The sequence below is a fragment of the Plectropomus leopardus genome, chromosome 5, assembly GCF_026936395.1.
Source record: "Plectropomus leopardus strain MGB_pleo_1.0 chromosome 5, ASM2693639v1, whole genome shotgun sequence".
In the NCBI taxonomy this organism is placed as follows: Eukaryota; Metazoa; Chordata; class Actinopteri; order Perciformes; family Serranidae; genus Plectropomus; species Plectropomus leopardus.
This window is the reverse complement of record NC_142180.1, coordinates 33,770,153-33,797,754: the sequence shown is the minus strand read 5'-3', so window position 1 is coordinate 33,797,754 and position 27,602 is coordinate 33,770,153. Positions and strand designations below refer to the sequence as shown.

Genomic DNA, 27,602 nt, shown 5'->3' with positions numbered 1-27,602 from the left:
TGGCCTGTAAACTGAGAGAAAACCCGTTATATGACATAAACATTTTCTTTCTTTAAATTAGTTCATGCGGTGGTTTCACTTCAGACTACAGCGGTGCATTCCAGTGTAAATAAAGTGGATATTTATCTCAAATGCCAAATATGTTGTGCTCGAAACTACAGTCAAGTTTACCATAAACACAATGCAGATGAAACATAACTCTTTGGTTCTGTTAATGTAATACTTTTGACTTTCCTTTTTACAATATATGCTATTCTACATATTTAAAAGTAGATCTGAAATAATGAAATATATTTCACAGAGTAAAGCCATCACATCAGCTTTGGTCAAATCGGATTCAAGCATTTCACTCAGTACAGCGTCCTCATGTGGACTGAGAAGCAGCAAAAAAATAAAAGCCTAAATTATGCCGCATTTTCCCTTTGAAACAGTTTAACGTCATCACACAGGAAAAAATAAATAACTCAGCAGGAAATGCCCAAACAGTGCTACATTGTCTCAGAAAAAAGGTCAAACAAAGGCAGAGTTGTGTGTGTATGATTGTGAGGTTGAGTGTGCTGGAAGGTGAATTGGGGTTGTTATCGGCTACATACAGCAGCTGGCAGATGAAGCGTGTGTGTGGATGACGGAGAGGAACATGTTTATGTCAGGCCAATTTCCTCCAGCACGCTGCGCGGGGTTTCTGCTTCCTGTGGAGGGACAGAGAGGAACCTCAGCTCCAGTCAAGTGCTCCGTGAGCGACACCCACACACGGATCACAGCCGACTTCAACAACAGCGACAGCGTTACTCAAACGTGTGCACACACACACCCACACACACACACTGAGGACACGTTTTATCTGGTGAAATGTCACCTCTGTCCCAACAGCAGGAGCTGTGGGGGAATATTTCACAGACGTGGTAACCATTCAGCTGTCGGCTCTGCAAACACTGCCTAATCATTCATCCTTCTTATTCTGAATAATTATTTGGAATTTTGACACTGTAATTAATAGTTTAAGTTGCAAAAAAACATATTTTTATGCTGACAGAAATATAAAATAATAGGATTATAGCATAATTTGATGCTGAAATTTGTTATTTTTCAACCAGGACCCTGATTTTCAATGTTTTTTGTTTCTAAGTGACTAATAGGAACAACAGTTTGTGAGTGGGTCAGTACTGAGAGAGAGGGCCGCAGGCTGTAATATTATCAGTTTATATTTATTGTAGATTGTATGTTATCAATTTATGTCCTCTAAACCTAAATGTCCTGCGTAAATATAAAAGGCTCATTTTAAGGTAACAAGAACACAACAATTCTCATTTTCAGGTGAATACACACTAAAGAAAACACACTTATATTATATTTCTGCCACTATATCCTCCTAAATCTGACACACTGGACCTTTAAATGTCTGTTATCATAATAATGTAAAAAAACCAAACAGGCTGATAGTTAATCAGTGCAAAGAGAAAATGTTTCTTTAACATGTGCATTAATTCTACTCATAACACTTACCCTGACAGCATGAATCTTTTTTTAAATAGGTAGTAATCATGGTCTATAAATAATTTAAAATATTTCAAAAGTATTTCAGGCTTGTAACTAAAAAACAAATCAAAAAACCCATTGACTTTGAGAAAAGGGAACCAGATGTGCTAAAAAGCCAAATCATTTCCAGGTTTTAAGACTTATTACTGGCAATTGTGTTAAGTGCATTTTCTTCCTTGAAAAACATATGCAAAGCTGATTTTTAAAAAATATTTTAACTCATTAATTGGTTACATCCACGCCTGCAAGCTTGCAGTCTTCTGCTCTGTGTTTGCAGGTGCATTGCTATCTATTTTTTTTACAAAGCAACTAGTACTAATTAATCTATCAATACACCATTTTTGTGGCAAACATTTTGTCTTGTTAAAGCTGGAGAAGCACAGGTGCAAATTTTAACATTAATGATGGTTTCATCCCGTTAAGTCCCAGTGAACCATGTCAGTGAGTGAGCATGCACAATACCAGAACCATGGAACTGGGTCAGCTGAATGGAGTGCAGCCATCATTGACGTTATTAAGACACAATGTCAGCTTTGAAAGTCTTTTGGCCGACATACTTCAACCAATTATTCAATGTATACTTATTATTTCATCCATGCTGTTTGTACGCTAATGTGCCACAAACATATAAAAATGACAACACAGACAGTGAAGAAGAAAAACATCGAGGTTGGCAGCTTTTGGCAGAAATAAAGAGAAGCACTTACTTTGGCATCCTGAAACAACGTTCAGCACAAAGTAAAGAGAGGAGTTGCATCAGAGCAGGAAGACAGAAACTTTATGGTAAAAGCAGAAAAATAACACTTCTACACACTGACTTCTGAAGTGTCATTTCATTTTCAGTGCCAAGTGCTCAGCCCAGACCTTGAAACGAAAACTATGCATTATTCACCCATTATGGACTTTTTACTCTCGGGGTGGATTTAGCTGGAATGATGAATCCCTTGTCGCCCATTATGTGGGCTAAACATCTTCATCTGCATAGCAAATGGTGCCTGACACCGTTGAGTGGAGACGTTATCGGGTTTGTTTAGGAAAAAACAGTCACAATAAAAGCAAAATAACTCAACTTCAGCCTTAACTTCGGATGTGCCACATGTAGAGATAAACCGCACGGACCAATCAGTTATATTAAAGACAGACACCAGTGTGCTTAATTGACAAAAAATCATTAACAATTTATTCATTATCTGCTATATACAGTGATAAAATATCATCATCATGAAATGTTTTTCAAAACGGTCTGTATTTCTAAGGACACATATAAAACATTTTAAGTGCTTAGTCAGTGTGCATTTATGAAAGATAAAGAATTTGTAAGGCAAATTATTTTAAAGGTGTTTAAAGGTCCATTGTGTAAGATTTTTGGGGATTCAGTAGCATCTAGGGGTGAAGATCGCAAATTTCAACCAGCCGAAATGTCTTCATGTTAGGACCCCTTCAGTTTTCATTGTTTTCTTTTTTAGCGGGAGTCAAATTATCTGCAGATAGGGATGTCCTGATCCAAGCTCTAAGACTAGTATCATGGCTGATTTTTTTTTAAACTTTTAAAAAAAATTATTTTTAACTACTTTTTAAAAAAATTGTATTGATTTATAGAGCCCAGCCCAATCTGATCTTTTCTTTTTCTTTGTCAGCTGTCACACTGATGTTTTTACTGGCGAAGGATTCATGCACAGCCATGTACTGCTCAGCCATCGCTAAATATATAATTTTTCAGCTCTCCTCCACTCTGTACTTCACCTGCTGTGAAACACAGCACGCCCTAAATGACAGCAAACACAGTGTTTATGTTAATAATAGAAGTTATGAGCAATCATTTCAGCATAGCGTCTCTCTTGCGCTCCACTGTTGTCTCTGGTGCATGTGGTCTGTCACACTCACCACGCCACTGTAAGTGCCATAAAACCCCCACACCCAAAAAGCCTGTAGGAGTAGGCTAATATATTAATGTAATCCATGTAAAAGATGTACAGACGACAAAAATAAACACTCAGTGAAATACAGGTAATTCAGGAAACAACAGCTGCATCAAGGCAAAAAAGACCCCAGAGAATCCTCTCTTAAAGGGACAGAGGAATTCACTTGAGACAGCGACAATGATTATTTTGTCAAAAAAAAAAAAAAAAAAAAAAAATTTAATTAACATCTTGGATGCAGGTATTTTTTAATCTTAATGCATTGCAGAGGTATTCAATTGTCATGCATAAAAACTGGATTGATTTTAATAAATTTGATGTACTTGAGGTGTGCACTGTGCAGCAGTATTATCTAAAAAAATAGAAGTATCCGATTGTAACTCAGTATCTGCAAATACTCAATATTAAATAACTCAGATTGGGATCAGGGGCAAGAAACTTGAGTAGGACATCCCTTTCAGCAGAGGTCTCTGCCTCTCCAAAACAAACAGAGCAAGTTACTTAAACTCCGAAAAAAAAAAAAAAAAAATGGAATAAAGCAGTTTTCTGTTATAAAAAAATCAGCATCTTCCGACACTGTTGTTAAGGAGGGGCGTCTGACTACGATGTCAAAAGTCAAAAAGGCGAGAACAGAATGAGTGACCCTTTCTGGACTACTGTAGAAATGTAGCGGTTCAAAATTGCGATTTCCACAGATGAGGACACTCACCCCATGTACATATAAAGGGGTCATTTTGAGGTAACGAGAACAACACAGCAATTCCAATTCTCAGGTGATTATACACTAAAGAAAACAAACTTATTGTATCATATTTCTGCCACTAAAATCCGACACACTGGACCTTTAAATTCCTATTATAATAATTTAGGAAACCAAACAGGCTGATAGTTTATCAGTGCAAAGAGAAAATATTTCTTTAGCATGTGCATTAATTCTACTCATAACGCTCACATTGACAATATAATTTTACAATTTAGCAATTTATTTATAATCACGGTCTATAAATAATTTAAAATATTTTAAAATAAAATTTAAAATATTGAAAAGATAAGAAGTTTTCTATTGTGTGCCAAGGTCTGAACTAGGGTTTGTTTTGATTTTAAAAAACTATAACTCCTCCTATAAATCACAGCAAGAGCAATACTTAAAATTCAAATACATATGATATGAAGTGAGAAGTTACACATAAAACTGTGACTGACAAATTCACAAGAGACACACAATAAAGAGACAAAACCAGTGAAGAAGCCAATACAAATACAAAACATAAAACCTCATGGACAGAATAAACACTGAAGTAAGAGTCTGGAATCTATGTTGAAGTAACAGCAAAACTCAGATGATCACATTTCGTGATTTGGTCTTTGAATATTTCTTTTCAGAGAGTGTTTACACTCAAATACTCCTTAAAGGTGTACTGTGTACTTCAACACAGCCAGACACATTTGTGCACCACAGGGGGCAGACTTTCCCCACATATTCTGAGTGGCCACAACACAAATAAACATAAAAATAAAAAGGGATGTTGCAGAGAACAGATCCATCATGAGTAAATAATTTTGTAATAGTTTGTGCTGTGAAACTTCAGACAGACAGCTGAGTGTGATACATGTGAGCAGTCTTTATCCTGTGGTTTACAGTCTGATGCCATCCTGATCCAAGAGTGTGCAGATTTTCTTTCAACTAGTAACTACAGCAGCTGAATTCAAGTTTTTTAAAAAAAATTTTAAGTCATCAGATGCAAGCTAAAAGTTTTAAGGTTGAAGGTTAGTTATTTATCTTGGGAACTGTTATTTTAAAAAAACATTTTTTTAAAAAAAATTAGAATAAAAAATTCTCAACACAGCCTCGATCAGACAGAGCAGTTTTTGCAGATTGCTGCTTTTGTTTCATATTGCTGATACGCAACTACTACTCACCTGTCTTTAACTTAATTGCTATTTATTGTAAAATAAACTCAAGCGTCTTTCCCACTACACAAAAAACACGCTAATGCCTGCTGATATATGGCTTTTTTAATCTAATGGCAAAGGTTACAATCAGCATTTTCTTGTGGGTCAAATGACTGCAGTAGTCACGGGTATTTATTGGCTCTGGTGTTGATGAAACACAACACCCGGGTGACCACGCTAATTTTAGCCCCTTCACTGGCGAGATGCAATGACGAGCCAACACAGAATAACATCCGTCTACGTCCAAGCAGCTCTAAAACATCGATCCAAATTAGTATGCGCGAATTTTGAAAAAGAGGATGAATAAGTTAGATACATGTATATTTAAAAAAGTATCCACCGTAAAATTTTCACAGACCTCCGTCAATGCTGCTTTCGACTAATTACCTGACATCAAGTGTGACATAGCAAAAAAAAAAACAAAAACACAGAGACACACACTTGTCTGCTGTAGAGCTGTGTACACAGCTCTGCTCTACTGGCAAAGGGAAAGGAGTCAGTGGGTTTTTTAAACATAGGTGAACCCGCTCTAAGTAGACTACAGATATGTACTAATTTTGGTAGAAAAGGGATATCACAAACATGTACCTTAAAATTTGCATAAAAATGGCAAAGGTCACTTACTCTGCCTCTGGGTGAGAGGCAGCTCCTAAATAGCACCTTGGTCACACGGAAACAGAGATCCGTGTTGGTACATGAGACCCTCCGAAAGAGGAGAAATCAAAGGGAGAACCAGCAGCTGGTCCAGGAGCTTCACCTGAGTGATGGTACGTTCAAGAATTATTGTAGGATGAATGAGGGACAGTTTGACAATCAGCTGTCAATCTTTGGGCCTAATTACAGTTTAAAATGTTAGAAAGTTATTAAAGTGACAATTTGTTTAGATATCTCTTGCAGCTTGTTTGGTAGGACGACCATGAATGTGAGCTAACATTAATTTCACAAAAATCATGTAGGTAGCTTGTTGTCATCACCACCACAGGAAGCCCACCTCTCAATTTATCTGATCGAACCACAGACCGTATATAAAGATGGATGACATGATATCTCCACTAAAGTGAAGCTAAAATGTTTTGATCGCCCCCTGGTGGCTGGCTGCAGTACAGGCCATAAAGCCTGCCTCCTCCATGTTAGAGAATGTGACATACAATATGTATATGTATACAATCTATGGATTGATCAATGGGGAAAAAACAATGTTGTGCTTTCACGCTCTGAGTGTTTTTTTTTTTCTTTAAACTTGGGGTGTTCAGGACACTCCTGCTAATACTCGAGGCGTGTAGGTCGGAAAAACTCACAAAGCAAACCGCTTCCCTCTTATTGGAAACCATCACAAAAAGCCGCCCAAGACTTTTAGGATACGCTCTGTCTGATCGAGGCCTGAGCATGAACGTCCCTTTGCTAATGAGGGCCATGAAGTAAAAAGTACTTGAGAGAAAATCTGGTGCGTGCACCTTAAGTTAAAACTTTTGGATCACGATGGCACAGGATGCAAACTTGCCTTTTTACAGTGTAAAGAAAGGTGTTCAACAGTGTGAAACCAATAATAAGTGGAGAAATGACAGGCATGAAACAATATGTCACCATAAAATATAATATCAATAACTTATTGAGAAGTAACTATACAAATGGATATTTTTGTAGTTTTTTTGGAACCTGAAGCAACATCCGTTTTCTTGTGTTGCATTCAGATGGCTATCAAAAACATTTAAACCACTAAAACATGAACAAATTGGTTTGATTTTTTTCAAAAACATGGGGGAAAAGGTAAAAATGTCATGCAAAATGCAAGACACTTGTAAAAAGGTGAGGAAAAAAGAAAGTGAGAATCCATCCATCCATTCCCTCCATTTTTTTCCACTTATCCAGAGTCGGGTCGCGGGGGCAGCAGCCTAAGCAGGAAAGCCCAGACTTCCCTCTCCTCGGCCACTTCGTCCAGCTCTTCACGGGGGATCCCGAGGTGTTCCCAGGCCAGCTGAGAGACATAGTCTCTCCAGCGTGTCCTGTGTCTTCCCCTGGGTCTCCTACCGGTGGGACGTGCCCTGAACACCTCACCAGGGAGGCATCCGAGAGGCATCCTACTTAGATGCCCGAACCACCTCATCTGGCTCTTCTCAACGTGGAGGAGCAGCGGCTCTACTCCGAGCTTCTCACCCTATCTCTAAGGGAGAGCCCAGCCACCCTACGGAGGAAGCTCATTTCGGCCACTTGTACCCGCAATCTTGTTCTTTCGGTCACTACCCAAAGCTCGTGACCATAGGTGAGGGTAGGAACGAAGATCGACCGGTAAATCGAGAGCTTTGCCTTTCGGCTCAGCTCCCTCTTCAACACGACAGATCGGTGCAGAGTCCGCATTACTGCAGACGCTGCACCGATCCGCCTGTCGATCTTCAGTTTCATCCTTCCCTCACTCGTGAATAAGACGGTGAGGTACTTAAACTCCTTCACTTGGGGCAGGATCTCATCCCTGATCTGGAGGGGGCACTCCACCCTATGCGCTCCCTCTAAGGACTCCCGAAAAGGTGCATACTCTGAACTGCCGTTTGGACCATAGACACAAAACACAGTCAGGATCCGTCCCCCCCCAACCGAAGGCGGAGGGAGGCTACCCTCTCGTTCACCGGGGTAAACTCCAACATACAGGCAAAGAGCCGGGGGGCAATAAGTATTGGAACGAAGATCGACCGGTGAAATCGAGATCGTCCCCAGAGCTAGCTTCTGCAGCCGAGGATCGGACCGCCAAGGTCCACGCCTTCGGCTGCCACCTAACTCACATGGCACCCGACCCCTTTGGCCCCTCCTATGGGTAGTGAGCCCACATGAAGGAGGTCCCATGTCGCCTCTTCGGGCTGTGCCTGGCCGGGCCCCATGGGTAAGGGCCCGGCCACCAGGCGCTCGACATCGAGCCCCACACCCAGGCCTGGCTCCAGGGGGGCCCCTGGTGACCCGTGTCCAGGTGAGGGAAACTTCGAACCATTTGTCGCATTCATCAGAAGGGGTCCAGTTAGCTACACTTTGTCTGGTCCCTCCCAGAAGTATTAGAAAATAAAAAAAAAAAAAAAACAAACTAGGGAAAAATGTTGAAAAAAATATGTTATAGAAGGAATATATATTTAATTTATTATCAGTTAATTTTTCGCACTTTATTCCAAGGTCGTTTCCCTGTTTGTGACATTTTTATCAATTTTTGTTTCTTTTTTTGTTATTTCACAGGTTACTTTTTTGTTACTTGCTAATTTTTGGGCCATTTCTTGTTTAGTTGCTCATTGCTGTTGTTTTATTTTTGAAAGAATTAAAGCCAATTTGCTTGGATTTCAGTGGTTAATTTACTTGTAATTTCGTGACAATATCGTATCATGACTGTCATGTATGAAACTGAATAGTGAGCTGGAAATATCGTCACACCCCCAAACCGAATGACAATGACAGGTGCTGAGAGGGCAGAGAGAAAGGTGCCAGGCACTGAGGAGCTCAGCATGCAGGGTGGATAGCAGCAGCAGCAGCAGCAGCAGCAGCAGCAGCAGCGATGGCAGCCAATCAGTACACAGGCACATTAAAGTACTCATGACGGGGCTGAGGGAGAGAAACGCACACAGCTTAGAAAACAAGACAACACTGAGTCGAAACAGCCGCCTCATACAGACACTTCATTCAGAGGACATGCAGGAGACACAACAGCAGGCTTCAGACAAACCAACTCTCATCACTGTTACGCTGTTATTAAAGGAATAGTTGTTTTTTTGCTCTTGGAAATACACTAAATCTTGCTGAAAGTACATGAAAAGATGGGTACAAATATTATGTATGTACAATTAATATAATGCTACAGCGAGGTGTCTGACATCTCAGCATACACACTAGAAAATCCAATAAAATCCCCAAAATATCAAACTTATATATCAAATTTACCTTTTCAACAGAAAATTTTGATTTTTATTAAAGTGAGGTTCTATGAGGTACTTTTCCATAGTTATTGTATTACACAAAGAAGATGTCAGTCTGCACAAGGGGTCAACAGACAGTCGGCCTGGCTGATTATTGGGGCTGAAATTTGGCATTTTGCAGATTATCTCTATTGGCATTTTATTTTAATGATCGCCAATTAATTATTTAAAAAGTGCAATGAAAGAGTCACCATGACCTCTCACGGTGACTCTTTCAGTCAAAGTGCAATGAAGAGTCGTTTTTCATTGCACTTTTTACAACTTCTACTTTGTAAAACCCCAGGGAATTATTTTTATTTTTTATTAAAATTATATATATTTATATATATTTATATATATTTAAAAAAAAAAAAGAAGCTGGAAACCTTTTGTATATGATGTTGAATGTTTCAGTTTTAATTTAACATTTTCTAAAGGCATTTAAACAAAGTTTTGTGTTGGAGTTTGTTATATCCAGATTCTAAATATCGACAGAAAGATTTTTTCATTTTTATTGTAAATGCATATCTGTTTTAAATATCAGTTATCGGTCTCATTAACTATTAATAATCAGTATTAGTATTGGCACTGAAAAACCAATATCGGTCGACCCCTCGTCTGCACGCCCCCAGTTCAAAATTAAAATATTTTCACTGCTTTAGAGAAAAAAGAAACGATTCATATGATCCTACTTTCCATCTATGTCTTGGCATTTTTAAGAATTTTTAAAAGACTAATTTAAGACATTTTAATGACAATTACGATCTTATTTTTAGATTAATGATCCACAGCAGTACATTGCTTAGCCTCTGTGTCAGTACTCCTGCTGCTTCTCCAAACTGGGAGCCAGTTTAAATCCACTGTATGGATAAGTACCTCATTCAGCCCCACTTCAAAAGATCTGAACTATGAGTTTAACTGAATAGTTTGATGGGGAATTTCACTTTTCCAACTAAGCCAAAGTCAAACAGACAAGCAGTTGTTTTTGTCTGTTCTGTAGCTTAATTTAATCACAATCTGAAATAAATAAATATAAAATTCTCCTCAATTTTCAAACAATTTGAAACCAACAAATATGGAAACACTATGGACACACAGACAAAATGTCACCTACCTAAACTGCAGAAAAAAAGTATAAATACACGTAAAACATCAATGAAATGTTACACATACATGAAAAACAAAGACAAATATAGACTGAGACAGACTTTGTTTTCGATACAAACACGTATTGTCGGCTGTGATGAGACTAACTAGTGACACGAGACCAGAAACACCATCTGAACCAACAGGAACTGAGCTACACACACACTGATATTAGGAGACTGACTACAGGACTCGAACGTACGGACGGACGTCCTAAATCCACAGACACAGAGTATTCACCTCAGCTGGCCTAATTCTGGAAAAGACCAGACGACTCAGAGACCATATTTGGGACCATCACACCTGTGAGGCAAACATTTTTTTTTATAAGGACACAAATAAACAGAACCGAGGAAGCTACACATCTGCAGAACGTGCTCGGGGAGCAGGAGGCTAACGGTGCACCACCACAATACCGATGCCCTCTTCACGGGGACGTCCCGGCTCAATTTATCTCTGATGTCTCACATGCAGAGTCGAGCTGAGCGGGAAATCTTCAGAGGCATCATTATTCCAAAAGAAGATCTGCTTGCTGGCACCAAAGTAATGACCAGCTCCTGAGAAATGTTTCATTAAAGGCTTATTAAAATAACTTCATCCAAATCCCCTGTGGTATGTTTTCCACGTAATTACGGCACCGTGCACTCGCTGAAGCCGGAGGCACTCATTCCTAATGTGCCCCGACTTAACCCCGGCACTATTTTCACTAACTTAACGTGAGGATTTGTTTTTGAAAAATTTTTTGACTCCAATCATAAATATCAGTATTTATGGGTTTGTTTGTTCATACGGTTTCGTAATCTTTGTTGAAAATCTGATAAAACATTAGAAAAATCTGCATTTCATAGGTGTTTTTTTAAAGTTCAAATAATTAGCCTGATCACATGTGATTTTCAAAATGTTTTCTCGAGTAGCAGAGGCATTTTTGAATTTGACCTCCTGATTATAAAATAGAGGAGAAACCACAATAAATAATTATCAATAAGCAATTTTCTTTGTTCCATAAATAATGTTTTATTCTGGCTGGTGGTTTTCTTTTTTATTTTTGTCAACAAATCTCATGAAAAGACCAAAGCCAACAGCGCACTGATCGAGTGATAGTCAGACCCTGACATATCTGTACTATACAGATCTACTACAAAAACTGCTAAAACACATCAGTGAGCTACATTATACTGGCTGACATGTTTTCGTTTGCATAAACGTGCATAAATGTGCCTTATCCCATGATCGAAAATAGTCCAAAAGAAGTGCATCATTTATCTATTTTTTCACTAATTTTCATGCCAATTTGACCGTAGCTTTACCACATATGATTGAACCTCTTTTTCTGCTATTATATATGAGTGACTCACAGTATATTTTTACAATTTCTGTTATTTTCATTTTTCAAGCAGTAACTACTAATATGTCACATGACCTCTTGATGAATTTTAGAGTAAACACCAGAAAGTGCATTTTATACCCCGATGAAGACTTTTGAGCATCTTATTTGTCTGGGGAAAAAATATGTATAATTATCATAATTAAATATTTAAATTTATGTTACAGAATTATCATTTTTGAGCAGTTTTTTTCAGGTAATTGTTTCATGTTTCATGTTTTTTTGTTGTTGTTGCTAATTTTCAGGTAATTACTTTTACAAAGGTTTACCTCATTTTAACTTTGGCCAAACTTGATGTAAACATCAGGCAGTGTGACATTATTTATAGTATATATTATTTAAAACCTAACAGGTCTCCTTTAAGATTTATGTATTTAATAAGAACAAATAAGCTTATTGAATACATATTGACAAATTGTTGGTTTTGGTCTTAAAATGGGCTTTGTTGAGAATAAGAAAATGTAGAATACTACTGCTCTTATATACGTTAATATCTAAAAATGATAGTTGTGTAAAATTGTCATTTTGGATAAATTAAAACCACATACAAAAAAAAGAATATTAGTAATTGTAAAATACTATGGTTAATTTTTACTGTTAAAACTTTTTCAAATACAAACAGAATCGTTAATCTGTTTTCATTCAGTGCTGTTAGTAAAACGTCTTCACACAGGCAGCATAAAACTCTTCCACTTATCCATGGAAAAAAAGTTAAATTAAAATTTCAAATTGATTTTTTGATATGAAAAACTCTTTAAAAATACAAATTGCATCCATTTAAAAATCTAAAATCAGATAAATAATGTAAAAAACACATCAAAATTGAATATGTAAAGCCCATCAGTTGGATTATGCCGCCTGTTAGTGAAAGTGAGTTTAATCAGACGTGATGTAAACACTCAGGTTTGAGCTCATGCCTGTTATGACCCTCACACTCTGTCAGCTGCTTTTTTTGGACAATCAAACTGTAACAGAGTACATGCAGGACTGGAGACCCATGCTGACTGAGTTACCATGTGCCTGGACGGATTCTAGGCTCATTACAAGACCTCCTCATTTGGCAAACTTCCCCAGTCTTCACTCTGGCTCTATAAATACAGGAGGGTAAACGTGGATTTGACGCGATTTCTTCCAAACAGACAATATATCCATTCCTCATCATTCTGATGTTCCTGTTCTTTACCTTTTTTCCTCATTTATTTGTTATTTGTCTGTTTTTATCTACCCATCTTTGTTTTATCCCCTCTGACGTGTCCTATACATTACTTTTTATATTGTTTTTATTGTCTTCTATTGTGTTTACTCTTCAATTTTCTTAAATTGATTAATTTATCTATAATTTAACTGCTGTTTGAGATCTGTTAGTGCTGCACTGTTGTTGACCTTCTGTATAAACGTTTTCTTCTCGCCTCTTAGTTTGACTGTTTTAGCCCTTTCTCTGTTTGTCTATATTTATTTTATTGTTCCCTGAGTTGCTGCCTTTGCTTTGTTTGTCAAATCACTTTGTACACAGCTGTTTTTAAAGGTGCTATATAAATAAATAAATAAAGTTATTATAATATCGGCTTAAGACAGCTCCTCATGTTATAGCGGCAAACACTCAAAAAGGAAAAACGCCTACGTTAGGAACTTACCATAAGCCTTTTAGGATCACAGTACAGTATGTTCTCTACCTGATGGTGCTGCTGACTGTAAATCAATGAGCAGCGCTGCGGTTTGTCCTCGGGGGATTATAGACTTGGCCGAGCTGCAGCTGCCTCGGAGCTAATGGTTGCGGGCCGCAGTTGGATTTCCGAATGCTTATTCATTTCATTACAAACTTTAGGCTACTTTGTATTCAGGGTTTGTAAACTCTGGTGCCCCGTGCTTGGCCGTATTTCTTCTTATCCATAATGCCTGAGCATGCAGCAATACTGAAAACATGACGGATGACTCAAGTCAAATCTATGAGGTAAATAATGAAGATGAATCTTTCACGCAGTAAGAAATGACAAAATCAGACTTTTATATTTGAACATAAAAATGTTAAACTGTCAGGCTTTGACGTGTAGTTCTTGTAACTTAAACTCTTCGACAATACTGTTTGTGCCATTTTTATGTTGAAATTAATATAGTCACGGGTTGCTAAACGTGCGTATAATTTCCCGTTTTTTCACAAAGTGACGAATAATCAATGTGATTAATCGGATGATGATCAGCTGTGACAGAGAGGGCTGGACTGAGTTTTTTGTCTCAATCACGTGTAGAACGATACAGTCTTTGACCTCGTGTAAAACACAGCAGGTTTATGTTGTTTAGGCCGGTTTGATTAAAGACTTTTTTGATGCTACTGGGAATTAAGTTTAAAAGCACTTTTCTTCTAACCAAAATGATGGGACCATTTTATTTTGCCCAAATGTTTAGTGTAACAAAAAACATGACTCTTTTGCTCTGAGCACACTTTTATCAGTTCAGCTATTAACATTGTTGTATTTTTTTTAACTGTATGTTTCTTTTGTAACATTGTAACGTTGTTTAGATAACTGCTATACAAATAAAGTTATGATTATTATTATTTATTCATTTATTTTTTGTCCAGTAAAAATATTAAATTATCTACATCAAATGTTGAGAAAAAGAAACCCTTTTTACAGGAACACATGGAAGACAAAAGTATCTATTTGGTTTACCAACATAAGTTTTTCTTGACGGTTTTCTTTATCTGAGCATTTTTAAGACTTCTGAATGATTAATTTAAGTCAATTCAATACAAATTAAGGCCTTATTTTTAGATTATGAATTCAATGACCCTGGTTCAAAGTGACAATAAATCGGACAAATGACAATAACAAAATCAACAACAGCAGTGTTGTGATTTAAACGGTTTCTTTTTAGATGTGAGTCAAGAAGCAGCCCTGTTAGGATGGCACAGTTTAAAAGACTTTTAACGAACGAGCCTTATCAAGTATAACAACTTTTTATTATTAAAAGAATACTTCCCCCACAAAATGATAATCTGTATTAATTTGCATGACGTTAATGAAGAAAACTTCTCACGTTGCACCTGTGAGGAAAAAGGACCCAAAAACTGAGGAAATTCTTGCTGAATTAAAGTAACGTGGACTGCGTTTAACAACTGAAAACTACATCAAAACATCACTTTACAAACTCTGACGCAGCTTGTGCATTAATCAGAGTCTCATTGATCCACATGTACGTTCAGTATTTCGACGACACATGCATTTTGCTTAACTGTAATATTAAGAGCACTTCTGCAGACAGAAGCACGCCTGGGCAGCATGTGTTTGAACTCTGCTCATGCAGGCCCAGGCGAGCTCCTCATCTGTGTTTCTGTGATGAAATAGTCACGGAAAAAAATGCATGTTTGGGAGGTACTGAGCACACAACTGGGTAGAAGAGACTTGAATAGACTTTATATGACCCTTTAAGAATTTGATGTGTGTGAGAGGGTGTGTGCATGCACACGTTATGATGTATGCTTAGATCTATTTTTATTTTATGATTTGAGTTAGTTGTATGAGAATAATTTTTGCTTGTTTTATATTTTACGTTGTATTTTTCGTGATTTCTATTTTGGGAATTGTCTTATTTTTTTTAGGGACCCCAGGAAGAATAGTCGTCACCATGGTGACAACTAATGGGGATCCAATAAACAATAAACAATAAACAATAAACAATTACACTGCATGAAATGTGTGAGAGTTTGTAAATAGATGTGCTGGTGTGGATGCCCTTTATTTAACCCTTTGAAACGTGGATCAGTGTCAGTATTCTTGTGCTGCGTTCAGATGTCTTTCATAAGTATTTAAGACCTTTGACATCTGAGCAAATTGGTTTGACTTCTTTTAAAAAACACGGGAAAAAAAGGAATTGAGCAATTTGGCAAGAAATGTCCAGTAAATTGCAACAAAAAAATAAGTAAAAGGTGATAAATATAACCTAAACATTACTAAAAAATTAACAAAAATCTGGAAAAAATGCATAGAAAAATTATTGTTTTAATTATGATTATATTGTATATTTATTTAATTATTAATTTTAATTAAAGGTAATTTCCTTGTTTTTCTTTTTTTTTTTTACATTATTTAATTTTTTTTTTTATTTTTAACCTTTTTGTTATTTTCTTGCTAATTTTTTGGGTCATTGAATGAATCATGAAAGATTTCCATTTTTGCATCTGTCTTTCATCTTAAAGGAATGAGAAAAAAAGTTTTCTTCACAAATTCACACAGTATAACTGATACACAAATTGTCATTTTGTGAGGTAAGTATTTCGAAAATGTGATGTCATATCATCTATATATATATATATATATATATAAAATTTTTATATTTATATATTTCTGCAGAAAAAAGAGAAATGCACCACCACATAAAATTATGCATATTGCCAACAGCTTTTTAAAGTTGAATTTATCTTTCAATAAATATCTATGGTACATTAGATTCATTTTTTTTTAGATTTCAGGTTTATTCTGCAGTACACATGCTACTGTTTGTTATTTTTAAGTTGCAAAATATCCTGCATTCGGGGCCGTGTCCAAAAAAACATTCTCTCCTGACGCGAGCATAATTTTAATTTCTTTGTAATGGGAGTGCCGAATATTTAAGTTACAAGGCGATGAGCATCGACTCTGCGCTGAGGACTTGGCATTTCTTTTTTTTCTAAGCCATTAGTAGAAAAATGATAAACTTTGGATAAAATGCTGAGCTCATCACTGTTACTTTTAATTTAGCTGCCCAATAATATAGGAGGGGTCAAACAGCACAAGAAGAAATATATTAATATGCCACATATTAATATATGTTTCTCTCATTAACCCACAAAGACCAACATGTCCTCTCTCCCTGCACGCTTCAGTCTTCCCCTCATCCAGAGCAAAGGTCTCTTTTGAGGCGGCATTAGGCAGATTTCCATTAACCTTCAAATTGCGCAAATTGAAATTGCAAATATAAAATACGCCAAATGGAAACATTTCAATTTAAAAAATACTGCTATCTATTTTTTACGCTCACATGAGGTAGTATTACAGGTGATGCAAAAAAGCAATATTTTGCAAAACTGTAATAGAAACACTTTTTTGCTTTTATCGGTAACATGATGCTACGGTGACGCGCTCCTAAAAGTAGCACCTGAGTTTTCAGCTGGTAAAAAAAGGCTTCGGTGGGGCCATAGTGTGTATCTTCACTGCAAATAAACAAATTTGCCAAAACATTTGGTTTTGTATTTAAAGAATCCTTCAAAAATCTAGTATTGGTCATTCTCTACAGTTCACATAACCTTTTTTGCACTGGATGTTAATGGTTTGTTAGCGGTGACCTGATTTTGCTTCCCAGAGCTCATTAGCTGCAGCTTTTTGGCTCACTAACTGACTAAATGTTGAGCAAACAAATTCAGCAACCCGTCAACCTGCTGACACCGATGACGACAACACCAGAGTGCTGCGTAATACAAACACTGCGTGCATTTCTGCCTAAATCAGGTGCCCATTTAGCTTTTGGTTTTAATAAATGAATTGAAGTGAAAGAGCCTCGTGTGCATTAAAGCAGCTGTGGTGTTTGTTGGTTCGCTGCTGAATTTGTCTTCGGTCAGAATCCTAATTGCAGTGACACTGTGGTTTTGTTACTGTAATCATGCTGCCTCTATATGAAATGCTAATCTGGGCCAGACGTGTTTGTGTGGTCTCAGCAGCGCAGACAATGAGGCTTTGTTTCTGAACTCTGCGCACTTCGACCGTCAAATACGACTGAAAAGACTGTGAGGAACATGTGAGAAATCTGGACAATTGAATCATTTGGAATATTTTAGTGACACTTGGACTTGGAATTAACCCTTTAGCTTTTACTTTGACCTGAGCAGATTGGGGTGATTTCTTTCAAAAGCGTGGGAAGAGGGCGACGAGCAACTTAACAGGACATGGCCCAAAATGAGCAAGAAATTTGTAAAAGGTTTGAAGAAAATTACCTGAAAATAAGAAAATAATAGTAAAAAAAGAAAGAAAATTACCTCAAGAAATTGACATATTTAAAAAAAAATTATGTAATATAATTTTAAGTATATATTTAAGAGAATTATTGGTTATATAGTTTTTTGACATTATCTAAAAATCCCACCCAGCTAATTTTCAGATCATCTCCTTGTCACCTTTTACTAATTTTTTTTTTTGCAGTTTTCAGGACATGTCTTGCCAAGTTGCTCTTTATGTTTTTCCCATGTTTCTGAAATAAATCAAATATTTATGGTTTAAATATTTATGAAAGGCGTCTAGAAATTTGATGTTGATCCAGGTGTTCAAGGGTTAAATTCAGTTATATTTGTTTTCAGGAGTTTACCATGAGGATATAAGGACATAAAAGTTCATTCTCTTAAATACTGAATGTTACTTTGTACTTCTAGTATTAAGAGTTTTCATGTAGTTTTGCTGCTGATGAAGAGTTATTGGTTAGTGCCTCAGATTGTAGTTACATCAGAGATCTAAAGTCTTTATGAAGCAGAAAAACACATCAGCAACTTCAATATCTCCAGTGTTTTCATTGCTGTTGCTGGTGTGCTGTTTCTGAATCTACTGCACATCTAAAGCTACTGATCTAACACTACAGCACTACAGAGGGGAGTTATTTGGGTTTCTGCGAACTGTACCTGCAAACAGGCGCATCTGAAAGTCTAGATTCTGCAAATCACAATAGCAAAAAGAATAAACAGGCAAAGAGAGAAAAACGTCAGCTGAAATCAAGATCCAGATCAAGCAAACTAAATGAGACAATAAAGCACAGTGGAGCCGATGAGAGGGAAATCACAACAAATAAAGCAGGCGAGAGGAAATCAAATTTCAGCACATTTCAATTTCTTGATATTTTTATCTGCTTTGCTTTTATTTTTAGGCGTTACAGAACTTGAATAAGGATAAAAACTTTAAGATTTTTAAGATCTCAAAGGACAATCCTGACACCACTTTTGTTTGGCATTTTTTAGCCTGGAAAACACAAAAATCTGCGAGCTCTTTTGTGTTTGATCTGGCAAATATGTGGCCATTAAACAGTGGAAGACTCCTCTAACAGAGTGAATAACATGTTCAGACTTTTCAAGCCTCTTTTATTCTTGACAAAATGTTGAATACCGGCACAACAAACTTGTACACATTTGTGAATTAGTGTGTGGGGTCATGGGGTTCAGGATTTGGGATTGCGCAGCATTGTACATATCAAATTAATTAATTAAATTAATTTGATATTTTGCACATATTTGTGAATGTTGGGGGCAAACTGGTTTTTGGATGTGGGATTGAAGGTGTCCTAATGATTTTATTGCTGCAGTTTTGCACAAATGTGTGATTTATCATGATTAGATGGGATCACAAAATTTTATAACCTGATGTTTTGTACTCCATTTACATCAAACTGTGTCATTAATGTGTTTGTTCCACCTGCAGGGACGACGGGCGGAAAAAAGGATTTTTGCTAAAACCTGGTATAATGCATTTCTCCTTGTTTTATATAAAGGTTAATGTTTTAATGTGCTGTCTCTGTCTAAATAACATCACATTCACACAGATTTCCAGCTGACCAGGCTGATATTAATCTAAAATGAGGTGATGACTGACAACTTGCGGAGTCTTCACGCTTTACACAAAATACGTAACGATGTCATTTTTGGCTCGCGCACTCTGGTGTTGGGGAAACTGCGGCGAGCATAAACCATGCTTAGTAAGGAGAAGCAGTTTCAAAAACAACCGAGATGGCTGCAACTGATGTGAAACTTCCTGTTTAAGTACTATTTTCAAATTTTCCCACCGAACACGGCAACACTCGTTTACGGACGTACTGACGCTACACCATCACGACTCATCTCAGCACACCGTTCTCTGTTTACAAGCATCTGTCGCTCAGCTTACTGACTCTCTGTATAATAGTTTTAATGTTAGCGGCGAAGTCCGCCATCGCAGTGCAGGATTCAGATTCCCTCCACATGAAATCGATACACATATTACGTAGTGTGTCAGTCTCCTTAATATCAACCTCACTGTTTACTGCTCACATATATCGGAGCTGTACGAAATCACCGCTAATGCAAACACAACATTTCCTGCTGCTGCTAATTAAAAAGCATTCAACTGACGTGGTTTTTACGGTGAAAGAGTCACAGGAAACAACGTATGTGTCACAGAGGTGAGCACTGACCGCATCGCTCAAAAAAACATTTTGACCTTTTTATATCAGCGGGTCAGTTTAAAATATTGCAGCAATTAATGGAACAATAAGGAGCAAATCTGTTTAATCCATCTAATGTTATGAGCACTTGCAAATAAAAAATAAGAAGAATCAGTGGAAAAAAAAGTTTTTATGCTTGGCTGAGGTGGAAAAGTTGAAGTATGGAAAACAACAAAGTGCAATGGAAACTAATAAAAGTATTAAAACATGCTCACTGTTACTGGTAGTAACAGTATTGTTACCATACCGACTAAATTTGAAATCTTAAGGATTATAATTTTAGGTGAGTAAACTGCTGGTGCAAAAATACTCAATAAAATTTGCATTCTTTTGTCTGAAAAGTCAGCGTTGACAGAGTTACAATGGAAGCTGACGGCAGATTACTGATGAATCACGAGAAAAAGAGAGTGACTAATGAAACCATTATATTTGCTCCCACATTGATGTCTTTGGTTTCTTACCTCCTGCAGCAGGTCGGCCTGCTCGATGGCCTTCAGCACGTTCTTTTTGGACGTCTCCTGAGCTTCTCCACCCAGCAGGAACTCATCCAGGATGAAGTATGCCTTCTCAAAGTTGAAAATTATGTCGAGCTCACACACCTGATGTGTAGAAATGAAAGAGCACCGATTATGTATAAGCAGTTTTTTATAGTTTTTTATGATGGCAAAATGGCACAATGGCTTCGATACCCAACATTTGATACAATGAGAGAGGAGACGAGATAAACGTACACTTCCAAAGTATTTGTCCAGCAGCTCCACGTATCTGTGGATGATCTCCAGTGTGATGAGCTCGTTGTCCTGGTCCTCGATGGCACAGCAGAAGTACAGACTGGCATATCTGCAACACAAAAAAACACCCAACTTTAACTTGACAAAAGAAGTTTTTCTACAGTTTTGAAGTTGTATGCCCTCCCCTCAGTCAAAAGTGCTTAAAAATAATTTGACATGTCTCATGGACATACATGAAGAGAAGGAACACGGAAGCAAATGAGGAAATGAACACGATGAACAAATAAACCAAAATATAACCACAACACTGTCGCACGTCGACGCATATTACAGCTACGTTACTTCGTCAGCTACAGAAGATAAATTAATTGCTACATTAATGTAATTTCCAGGCCTGGAAAATGCTATTGTGAAATTCCATGACTTCTCCAGGTTTTCCATGACAAGAGCATAAATTGAGCTCTAACACTGAACACCAGCAACTACATCATTCAGCCAGTAGCTAAACTTGAACGGCTAAAGTAACAGTAAAAACTGTGTAATTTTTTAGTCTTTGAGGAAAACAGAAAGCACTCTGACTTTCCTCACAACAGCGGCGTCAACAATTATACCACTCTGAAGCGGTGAGGGCGGAAAAAGTTGATAAGTTTTCTGTTTCCACTTTAAAAAATAATCTCATTGTGAAAACCGCAACATCGAGCTCACAAAGTAAACACAAAAACAGCTGACTTAATGCATTTTTATCACACAGACCAGATCTCCCAGTGATATATTCAGTCTCCCAGCTCAGCGTAACAGTGCTGAGAGAGCACTTCTGCCATTATTAAGGATCGCTGTTTACTGTGTTGGGGGTATTCATTTAAAAGCCAGAGCCGGATGCAGAAGGCGGCATGAGTTAAGCCTCATTCTGCCTTGGTTCCTTATCCCTGATAATCCCTCAGGCGCTCTCTAAGCATGTGATGATTGGCCAATAAAGGAGCTGGTCAGTTGATCCTCACAACCAGCAGGTAAGGAGGGCACAATGGACTCGACTGTGGACGAGCACAAAATACTGGAGCAAGTCTCAAACCTCGACACGACGGGAACTTTTTGGTGTTATTGATTTAATTTACATTACTGAGTTGTTTCCTCTTTGTCTTTGTCTGCTGTAAATGCAAAGCAGATTTAAGGAAACACGAACGGTTCAGTTCAGTTGTCTGTACACAGAGAGGTGAAACGGCACTTTTACTTTAGCTGAGTCATGTGGCAGCGGATGTGACCAGAAAAGGTTAAAGAGGTCGAGACTTTCAAAGCAAAAGCATCAATACTCATGTTGCGTTTTTGCACCTTGGTGACAAAGTCTTAAACATGGATTTGCTCTCGTTAAAATATTTTGTCATAATGTTGTTTTTGACCTTTTGCTTTGTATTAGGTGGGTTTTACAAATTTGCATAAAACTTAAACAATATTTTCAAATTGTCGATAAAACTTGTGATAAGATTCCAAGAAGCAAAGTAATGGATGTTAAAACATTAGCAGCTTTATTTCTATTGCAGCCACCAAACTAGCCGTCATTATTTCCAATCAAAGGGGACGTAGGAGTGTTACGTGAGCGATAATGGAAAGGCGAGCCCCTTATACGTGGGAGCGGCCACATATGAGGGATTTCTGGGAGCTGATAGTCCACGATTTCACAGAGGAATCGTGGATTCAAAACTTTCAGATGATCTGTTCAACTTTTAAAAAGTTATATGATGCAATAACAGCTCTTGTAGCTCCTGCTGCATCATGAGGGAGCCAGTTCCTACTGACAAACACATAACCATACCATCACGTGACCTAGAAAAGCCAAAAAAGTGTTTCTATCGCAGTGTTGCAGAATATGGCATTTTCTAATTGCCTGAAATACCACCTCATGCAAGCATAAAAACTGTAGTGTCACCATAGTGTCTCGCCTGTGTGTCCACATTAGACGCATGTCTTGCTACCTGTCCGCCACACAAATACATCTAACTCCTTTGTTTAAATATACATCAGGATGTGCATGTGTGTACAGGCTGTGACGGGTACTCCTTCGTCCTCAGGTCTTCAACAGTCGGGCCTGATACCCTGGACATCAGCAACTACCCCTTTTTTAAATATTATTTAGGATTTATTTTTCTCATTATTTCTGCTTATTCCTATTGCTAAGCACTGCCTTTACTAAAGATCTATCTAGATTTTTTTAAATGTAATTTTCTGCTATTTTCTGATTTTTTACTGTATATTTCTACTGCTTCATAATTCCAGCAGCCACTTTCTACCCATGAAAGAGGTCTGTGGGATAAGATGGGGTTGGATTGAATAAGGTTTGTGGTTAGGGTTAAGCTTCTGATAAATCTGCACAAAAACAAAAAAAAAGAGAAAATATTGTCTGTTTTCTATTTGCTCCATGTACCGCCTGAATATTTTAATGAATGAATGAAAAATTAAATATATATATATATAAGAATAACCTCAAATTATAATGAAAATAATGCGTCATTGCTGCATGTTGCAACACTAGTTGCTGTGCTTTATTAAAACTACAACCCTGTGCTTCGTTATGTTGAAACATGTTTCAACATCACTTTCAACATCAGTTTCAACACAAGTCATCCAGAAAGCATCTCTCCAGATCTTTTATTTACATTTTGTGCTTCACACTGTAACTGTTGCTCATAAACAGCCTAAACATCAAACAGCAGAAACAGGTATTATTGTCTTTTTATGTTAAAAATATTAATTTAAACTCAGCGTCCAGAAGCTCAGCTGGCTGTGGGGAAATACTTAATACCCACAAATCTGTCCTAACCATTTTAATTTACTCTCACTAAAGTTAATACGTCTAAAAATAATAATAATTCAATTAAATAAAAAAGGATTTTAAAGTGTCTGTGGGCCTTCACGTCTTCTTAAAATGACAGTATCTCAACCAATATTGAATAATGTTCTCTCAGTAATTACTGCTCTGTGACCTCGCTCCCTTCACCTTCAGTGCAGTTATTTTTCATTTTTGGTGTTTTATTCACACTCAGGCAGCTGAATCCAAAAACTCTCTTTTGACATGTGAATAAGTAGGTCTGTCTCTGTACCGAGACATTCAGAGCTGAGACACAGAATAACGGAGAAAAAGAAATATTCTGCAGTGTGTCTGCAGGTGCCAGAAAATCACATTTAATGCTTTGAGACCGCTCCCAGATCATTTCTAACCAAATTTTAGACAAATTATCTTTGTCTTATCCACGCTTTGTAGGCCAGTAAAAAAGTGATAAAGACATTGGTGTTATACAGGAATATGGTTATTATAGTAGGTTTATCTGCACTTTGCCAGCAGGTAATGGTAAGTATAAAATATTTAGGTGTTCGGTTCAGTGACTGAGAAAAGCAGCATGGCAATTTATGTTCCCGAAAAAGGGGAGAAGGAAATGTTTGTTAGTTGGGGGGATTATTAGATATTATAAAAAATAAACAAGGGGAAAGTGTCCAAAAAATGTATAATTCTCTCAATTATATATGTAAGAAATTATGTTACAGATTTTTTTAGCACTTTCTTTAGGTCTTTTTTTAATTTATTTTTTGCTTGTTTTTTAGGTTATTTTCTTGTAACTTATTACTTTTTCTACACATTTTTTGGGCCATTTTTTTGTTAAGTTACTCCTTGTTTTCTTCTATTATGTTTCATTTTATTTTTTATTTTATTTTTGGACAAATCAAGCCAATTTGCTCAAGAGTTAAAGATTTATTTTAACCAAACCAGAGTCGGAGATTGTTAGAACAGTGGGAGGATGAACTAAGACGGTTTAAGTGAGTTTCATTTTTTTCCTGCTGACTTTAATCAGTGTTTTATACCATGGTAAAATTATTGTTTATTTAAATGAAGTCTGGTTAGTTTGGCGTTAATGATTTCAGGGCTGTTTCTAGTTAAAATAAAAAGTTCTTACTCTTTAACAAAATATTTGTCTCTGTAGGGATCCTTCCCATAATGTGGTCAAACACTAAGATAAACATCTCAGCCTGTCAGTGGCAAAAACACTTTTTAGTGGACTGTTATTTCTTTTACTCACTTAGACACAAAAACTTGGGAAAATAGAGCCCAAGTGGAAAACACAGAAGTTATGATCCAATAAGAGTCTGTTTGATTTGTTGCAGATATGAAAAAAAATAAAATAAAAATTATGAAAAATGGAAAAGATCTGACTGGTTGTGCTATGGTGAAAAGTGGCTAACTGGTCGGCACCTTCAGTGTTGTGTTTGTCTGTCCTGGTTGGGTCACCCGGGTTCACCATTATTCTGCCTGCCCGTCCGTCCGTTGGCACGGCAACAGGATATAATGAGGCAAAATTAATGCTCTTTCTCGTTGTAGTCTGAGTGCAGTCATGACGCCTTTGTCACTTTGATAACACTTTCTCCTGCCTCTCCAGCGGAGCCGTGTCTATGAATGATGGGTGTACGAATCGCCCGAGGAAGTGTGAAAAATCGCTATTCTGTGAGCGTTCAACCAAACAGCATTTTGTTCACAAACAATTTTACACACCTCTTATATACGATCTTGAGGTCTCTCCACTCCAGAAAGCTGCACATTTTGGGCTTTCGAGCGAGGACGGTCTGCACCAACTCTCTGGTGATCTTCTTTTTCTCCTTATCAGACAAAGGCACGTACCATTTCTGAAGCCTGAGCTTGCCTTGTCGGCTGAATAAGAGCATGAACTGCATCTGAAATGAAGAGATGAGAAGGAAAAGAAAAACAGAGGAGCTGTGAAACACAATGAGAGACGAGAGGAAGGAGTGGGTGGGTAAAGTCATCTGCAAAAAAGGGACAAAAAGCATTCAAAACAACTCATCTAATCACTTTTTATTTGAAACCGGATGTAGATATATAATGTAGCACATGTAAATTTTAAATCAAATATAGAGGTCTGCAGTTCTTGAATTCATTGAATATGTCACTAAAACCTTCATTTTGCCTCACAGAATAATTTTTCATTTGTTATTTTTCTTTTCTTTTTTCCTGTTTTCTTTATTATTGTTTGTTTTCTGGTGTGTATATAGTTTTTTGTGTGTTATGTGTTGTTTGTTGCTTATTTTGTTTTATTTTGTTGCATAATGTTTTTCCATCATTTGGATAGAGGAGGACTTTAAATAAGCGGTTTCGGCTTCCTTCCTCTCCAGCACTGAAATTACTTCTGTATATATTGTATATCTTAATGTGCAGATAAATAGACTAAACTAAGGAACAGTTTGGCATTTATGAAAGTGGAGGGCGTGTTGAAGAAAGAGGAGCATGTTAAATAATGTTTTAAGCACTGGGGAGGGACTTATGCTTTAAAAAAAAAAACTTAAAGAAGGGGCATAAAAAATTTAATGGTTGCATCTTGTAGGCTATTTATTTCACCATCAATTGTTAATGATAATAATCATAAACTATTTATTTAGCACTTTTTTAATGTTACAAAGTGCTTAACAAACAGCATATTAAAACAAAGCAGCAATAAAACAACAATGCAATAAAACAAAACCAACACAGGGGAGATAAAGTTAAGTTTAAAGTTTCATTAAATGGCCATGGGTGGATGATAAAACCTTGCAACTTGGCCAAATTACATCCTTAAATCATAGGCAGAAACTGTAGAAATTATCATTGAATTTTCAAATTTTGACAGCCCTTATGTGACGAACACTTCCATGAGAAACAAAACAGAACCAAATCTGATCCAAAAATAGTGATATATCATCAAAATCGCATTATTCTCAGTTTAAATTACGGCCAAAAATAAACCATTTTCACTAATAACACCAACGTACACTTCAAGAGTGAAATAAATACGATTTTTTAATTCCAGGATTTTATCTTTATCTTGTAACTTTCAAAAATCAAATACTAAGTTTCATAATCTAGCAACTAATTTATGGTGGAGGAAAGGTCGTGCAAAAATATTTGTATATTTGTAGCTTTTGGGACATTTAAAACAAAATAAAATAATGATGCCACACCCCAGCCACCCCTCCGCTCTGATAAATAAAGAACAGTCCCTTAGTTGTTCAGATGTCCGTGTATGGTCTGCTGCCAGGTGTTTAAGATTAACAGCAATTAACTTCATGTTAAAATTTCGACTCAACAGTTAAACAGAGTCAACAAATCAAATGCTTTCAGTTCAAAACACGTTGAAATAAATAACACGAGATTGTCATTAAAATGAGTCCACAGTTAAACCCAAAACACACTGAAATCGTCATCTCGTTTTTTATCAACACAACCTAACGGAAGTACCGCTAACACCGTTAGCCGTTAGCCTCTTCAGCCACCGCCGAGGCTGTTTAAAATACGACACGTTACCAAACATTTGCGTACATTTTAATATAAAAACAAAATAAAATACACGCTAAAAACTACTTACCTTGGTGTCCAGCACTGTGTTCCCCTCTGAAGAAATGAACTACCCACCCTGAAACATACATACACGGACAGCTGCTATCTAGCTTCTGATTGGCCAATGACGCGCTCACTGCGTTATTCATTGGCTGATTATTTTCAATAAACTCCGCCCATCCGAATCTTTAACTCGAGATCGTGGATGTGATTGGCTGATTCACACATCAACCAGAGCACGAGGAACAAGGCGGTTCTGCACATTGAAACGTCATCAGCTGAATGTTTAAATAGAGGCGGAATAACCTGCAGCGATATAAAGCTCACAAAATTTCCTTAAAAAAAAAACCCCCCAAAAAATCTCATGACACAATCGACTGCAAAAAAGACATGAAACGACCACAAAGACACACGAAATTGTTACAAAGCAACACA

General features: G+C 37.0%; 1 protein-coding gene across 6 annotated transcripts; it reads right to left on the bottom strand.

The window, feature by feature from the left end:
- Positions 1-477: 477 nt before the first annotated feature.
- Positions 478-27,320, bottom strand: LOC121940961 (AP-1 complex subunit sigma-2). 6 transcript variants are annotated; one of them, XM_088078021.1, is made up of 7 exons: positions 27,196-27,320; positions 25,335-25,513; positions 20,801-20,909; positions 20,531-20,668; positions 18,502-18,532; positions 10,718-10,780; positions 2,690-8,981 (listed from the first exon to the last, which is right to left on the bottom strand). In XM_088078021.1, exons 2-6 carry the CDS (start codon positions 25,511-25,513, stop codon positions 10,728-10,730), a joined length of 510 nt encoding a protein of 169 aa, XP_087934147.1. In that variant the 5' UTR covers positions 27,196-27,320; the 3' UTR covers positions 2,690-8,981; positions 10,718-10,727. The 6 variants fall into 6 exon arrangements, with proteins under 6 accessions (XP_042339574.1, XP_087934147.1, XP_087934149.1 ...); XM_088078023.1 differs by lacking the exon at positions 10,718-10,780; XM_088078024.1 differs by lacking the exons at positions 2,690-8,981; positions 10,718-10,780 and adding an exon at positions 12,924-12,949.
- Between the last annotated feature and the right edge of the window lie 282 nt (positions 27,321-27,602).

What these genes read in the sequence shown, in the direction of transcription:
- LOC121940961 (XM_088078021.1), bottom strand. Translation starts at nt 25,513, where the DNA reads ATGCAGTTCATGCTCTTATTCAGCCGACAAGGCAAGCTCAGGCTTCAG. An exon ending in TGGACAAATACTTTGGAAGT is followed by an intron (nt 20,669 to 20,800) that starts GTACGTTTATCT and finishes TCTACACATCAG; the next exon opens with GTGTGTGAGCTCGACATAAT. An exon ending in TCAGATGCGCCTGTTTGCAG is followed by an intron (nt 10,781 to 18,501) that starts GTACAGTTCGCA and finishes TTTGCCTCACAG; the next exon opens with GTGTGATGGTCCCAAATATG.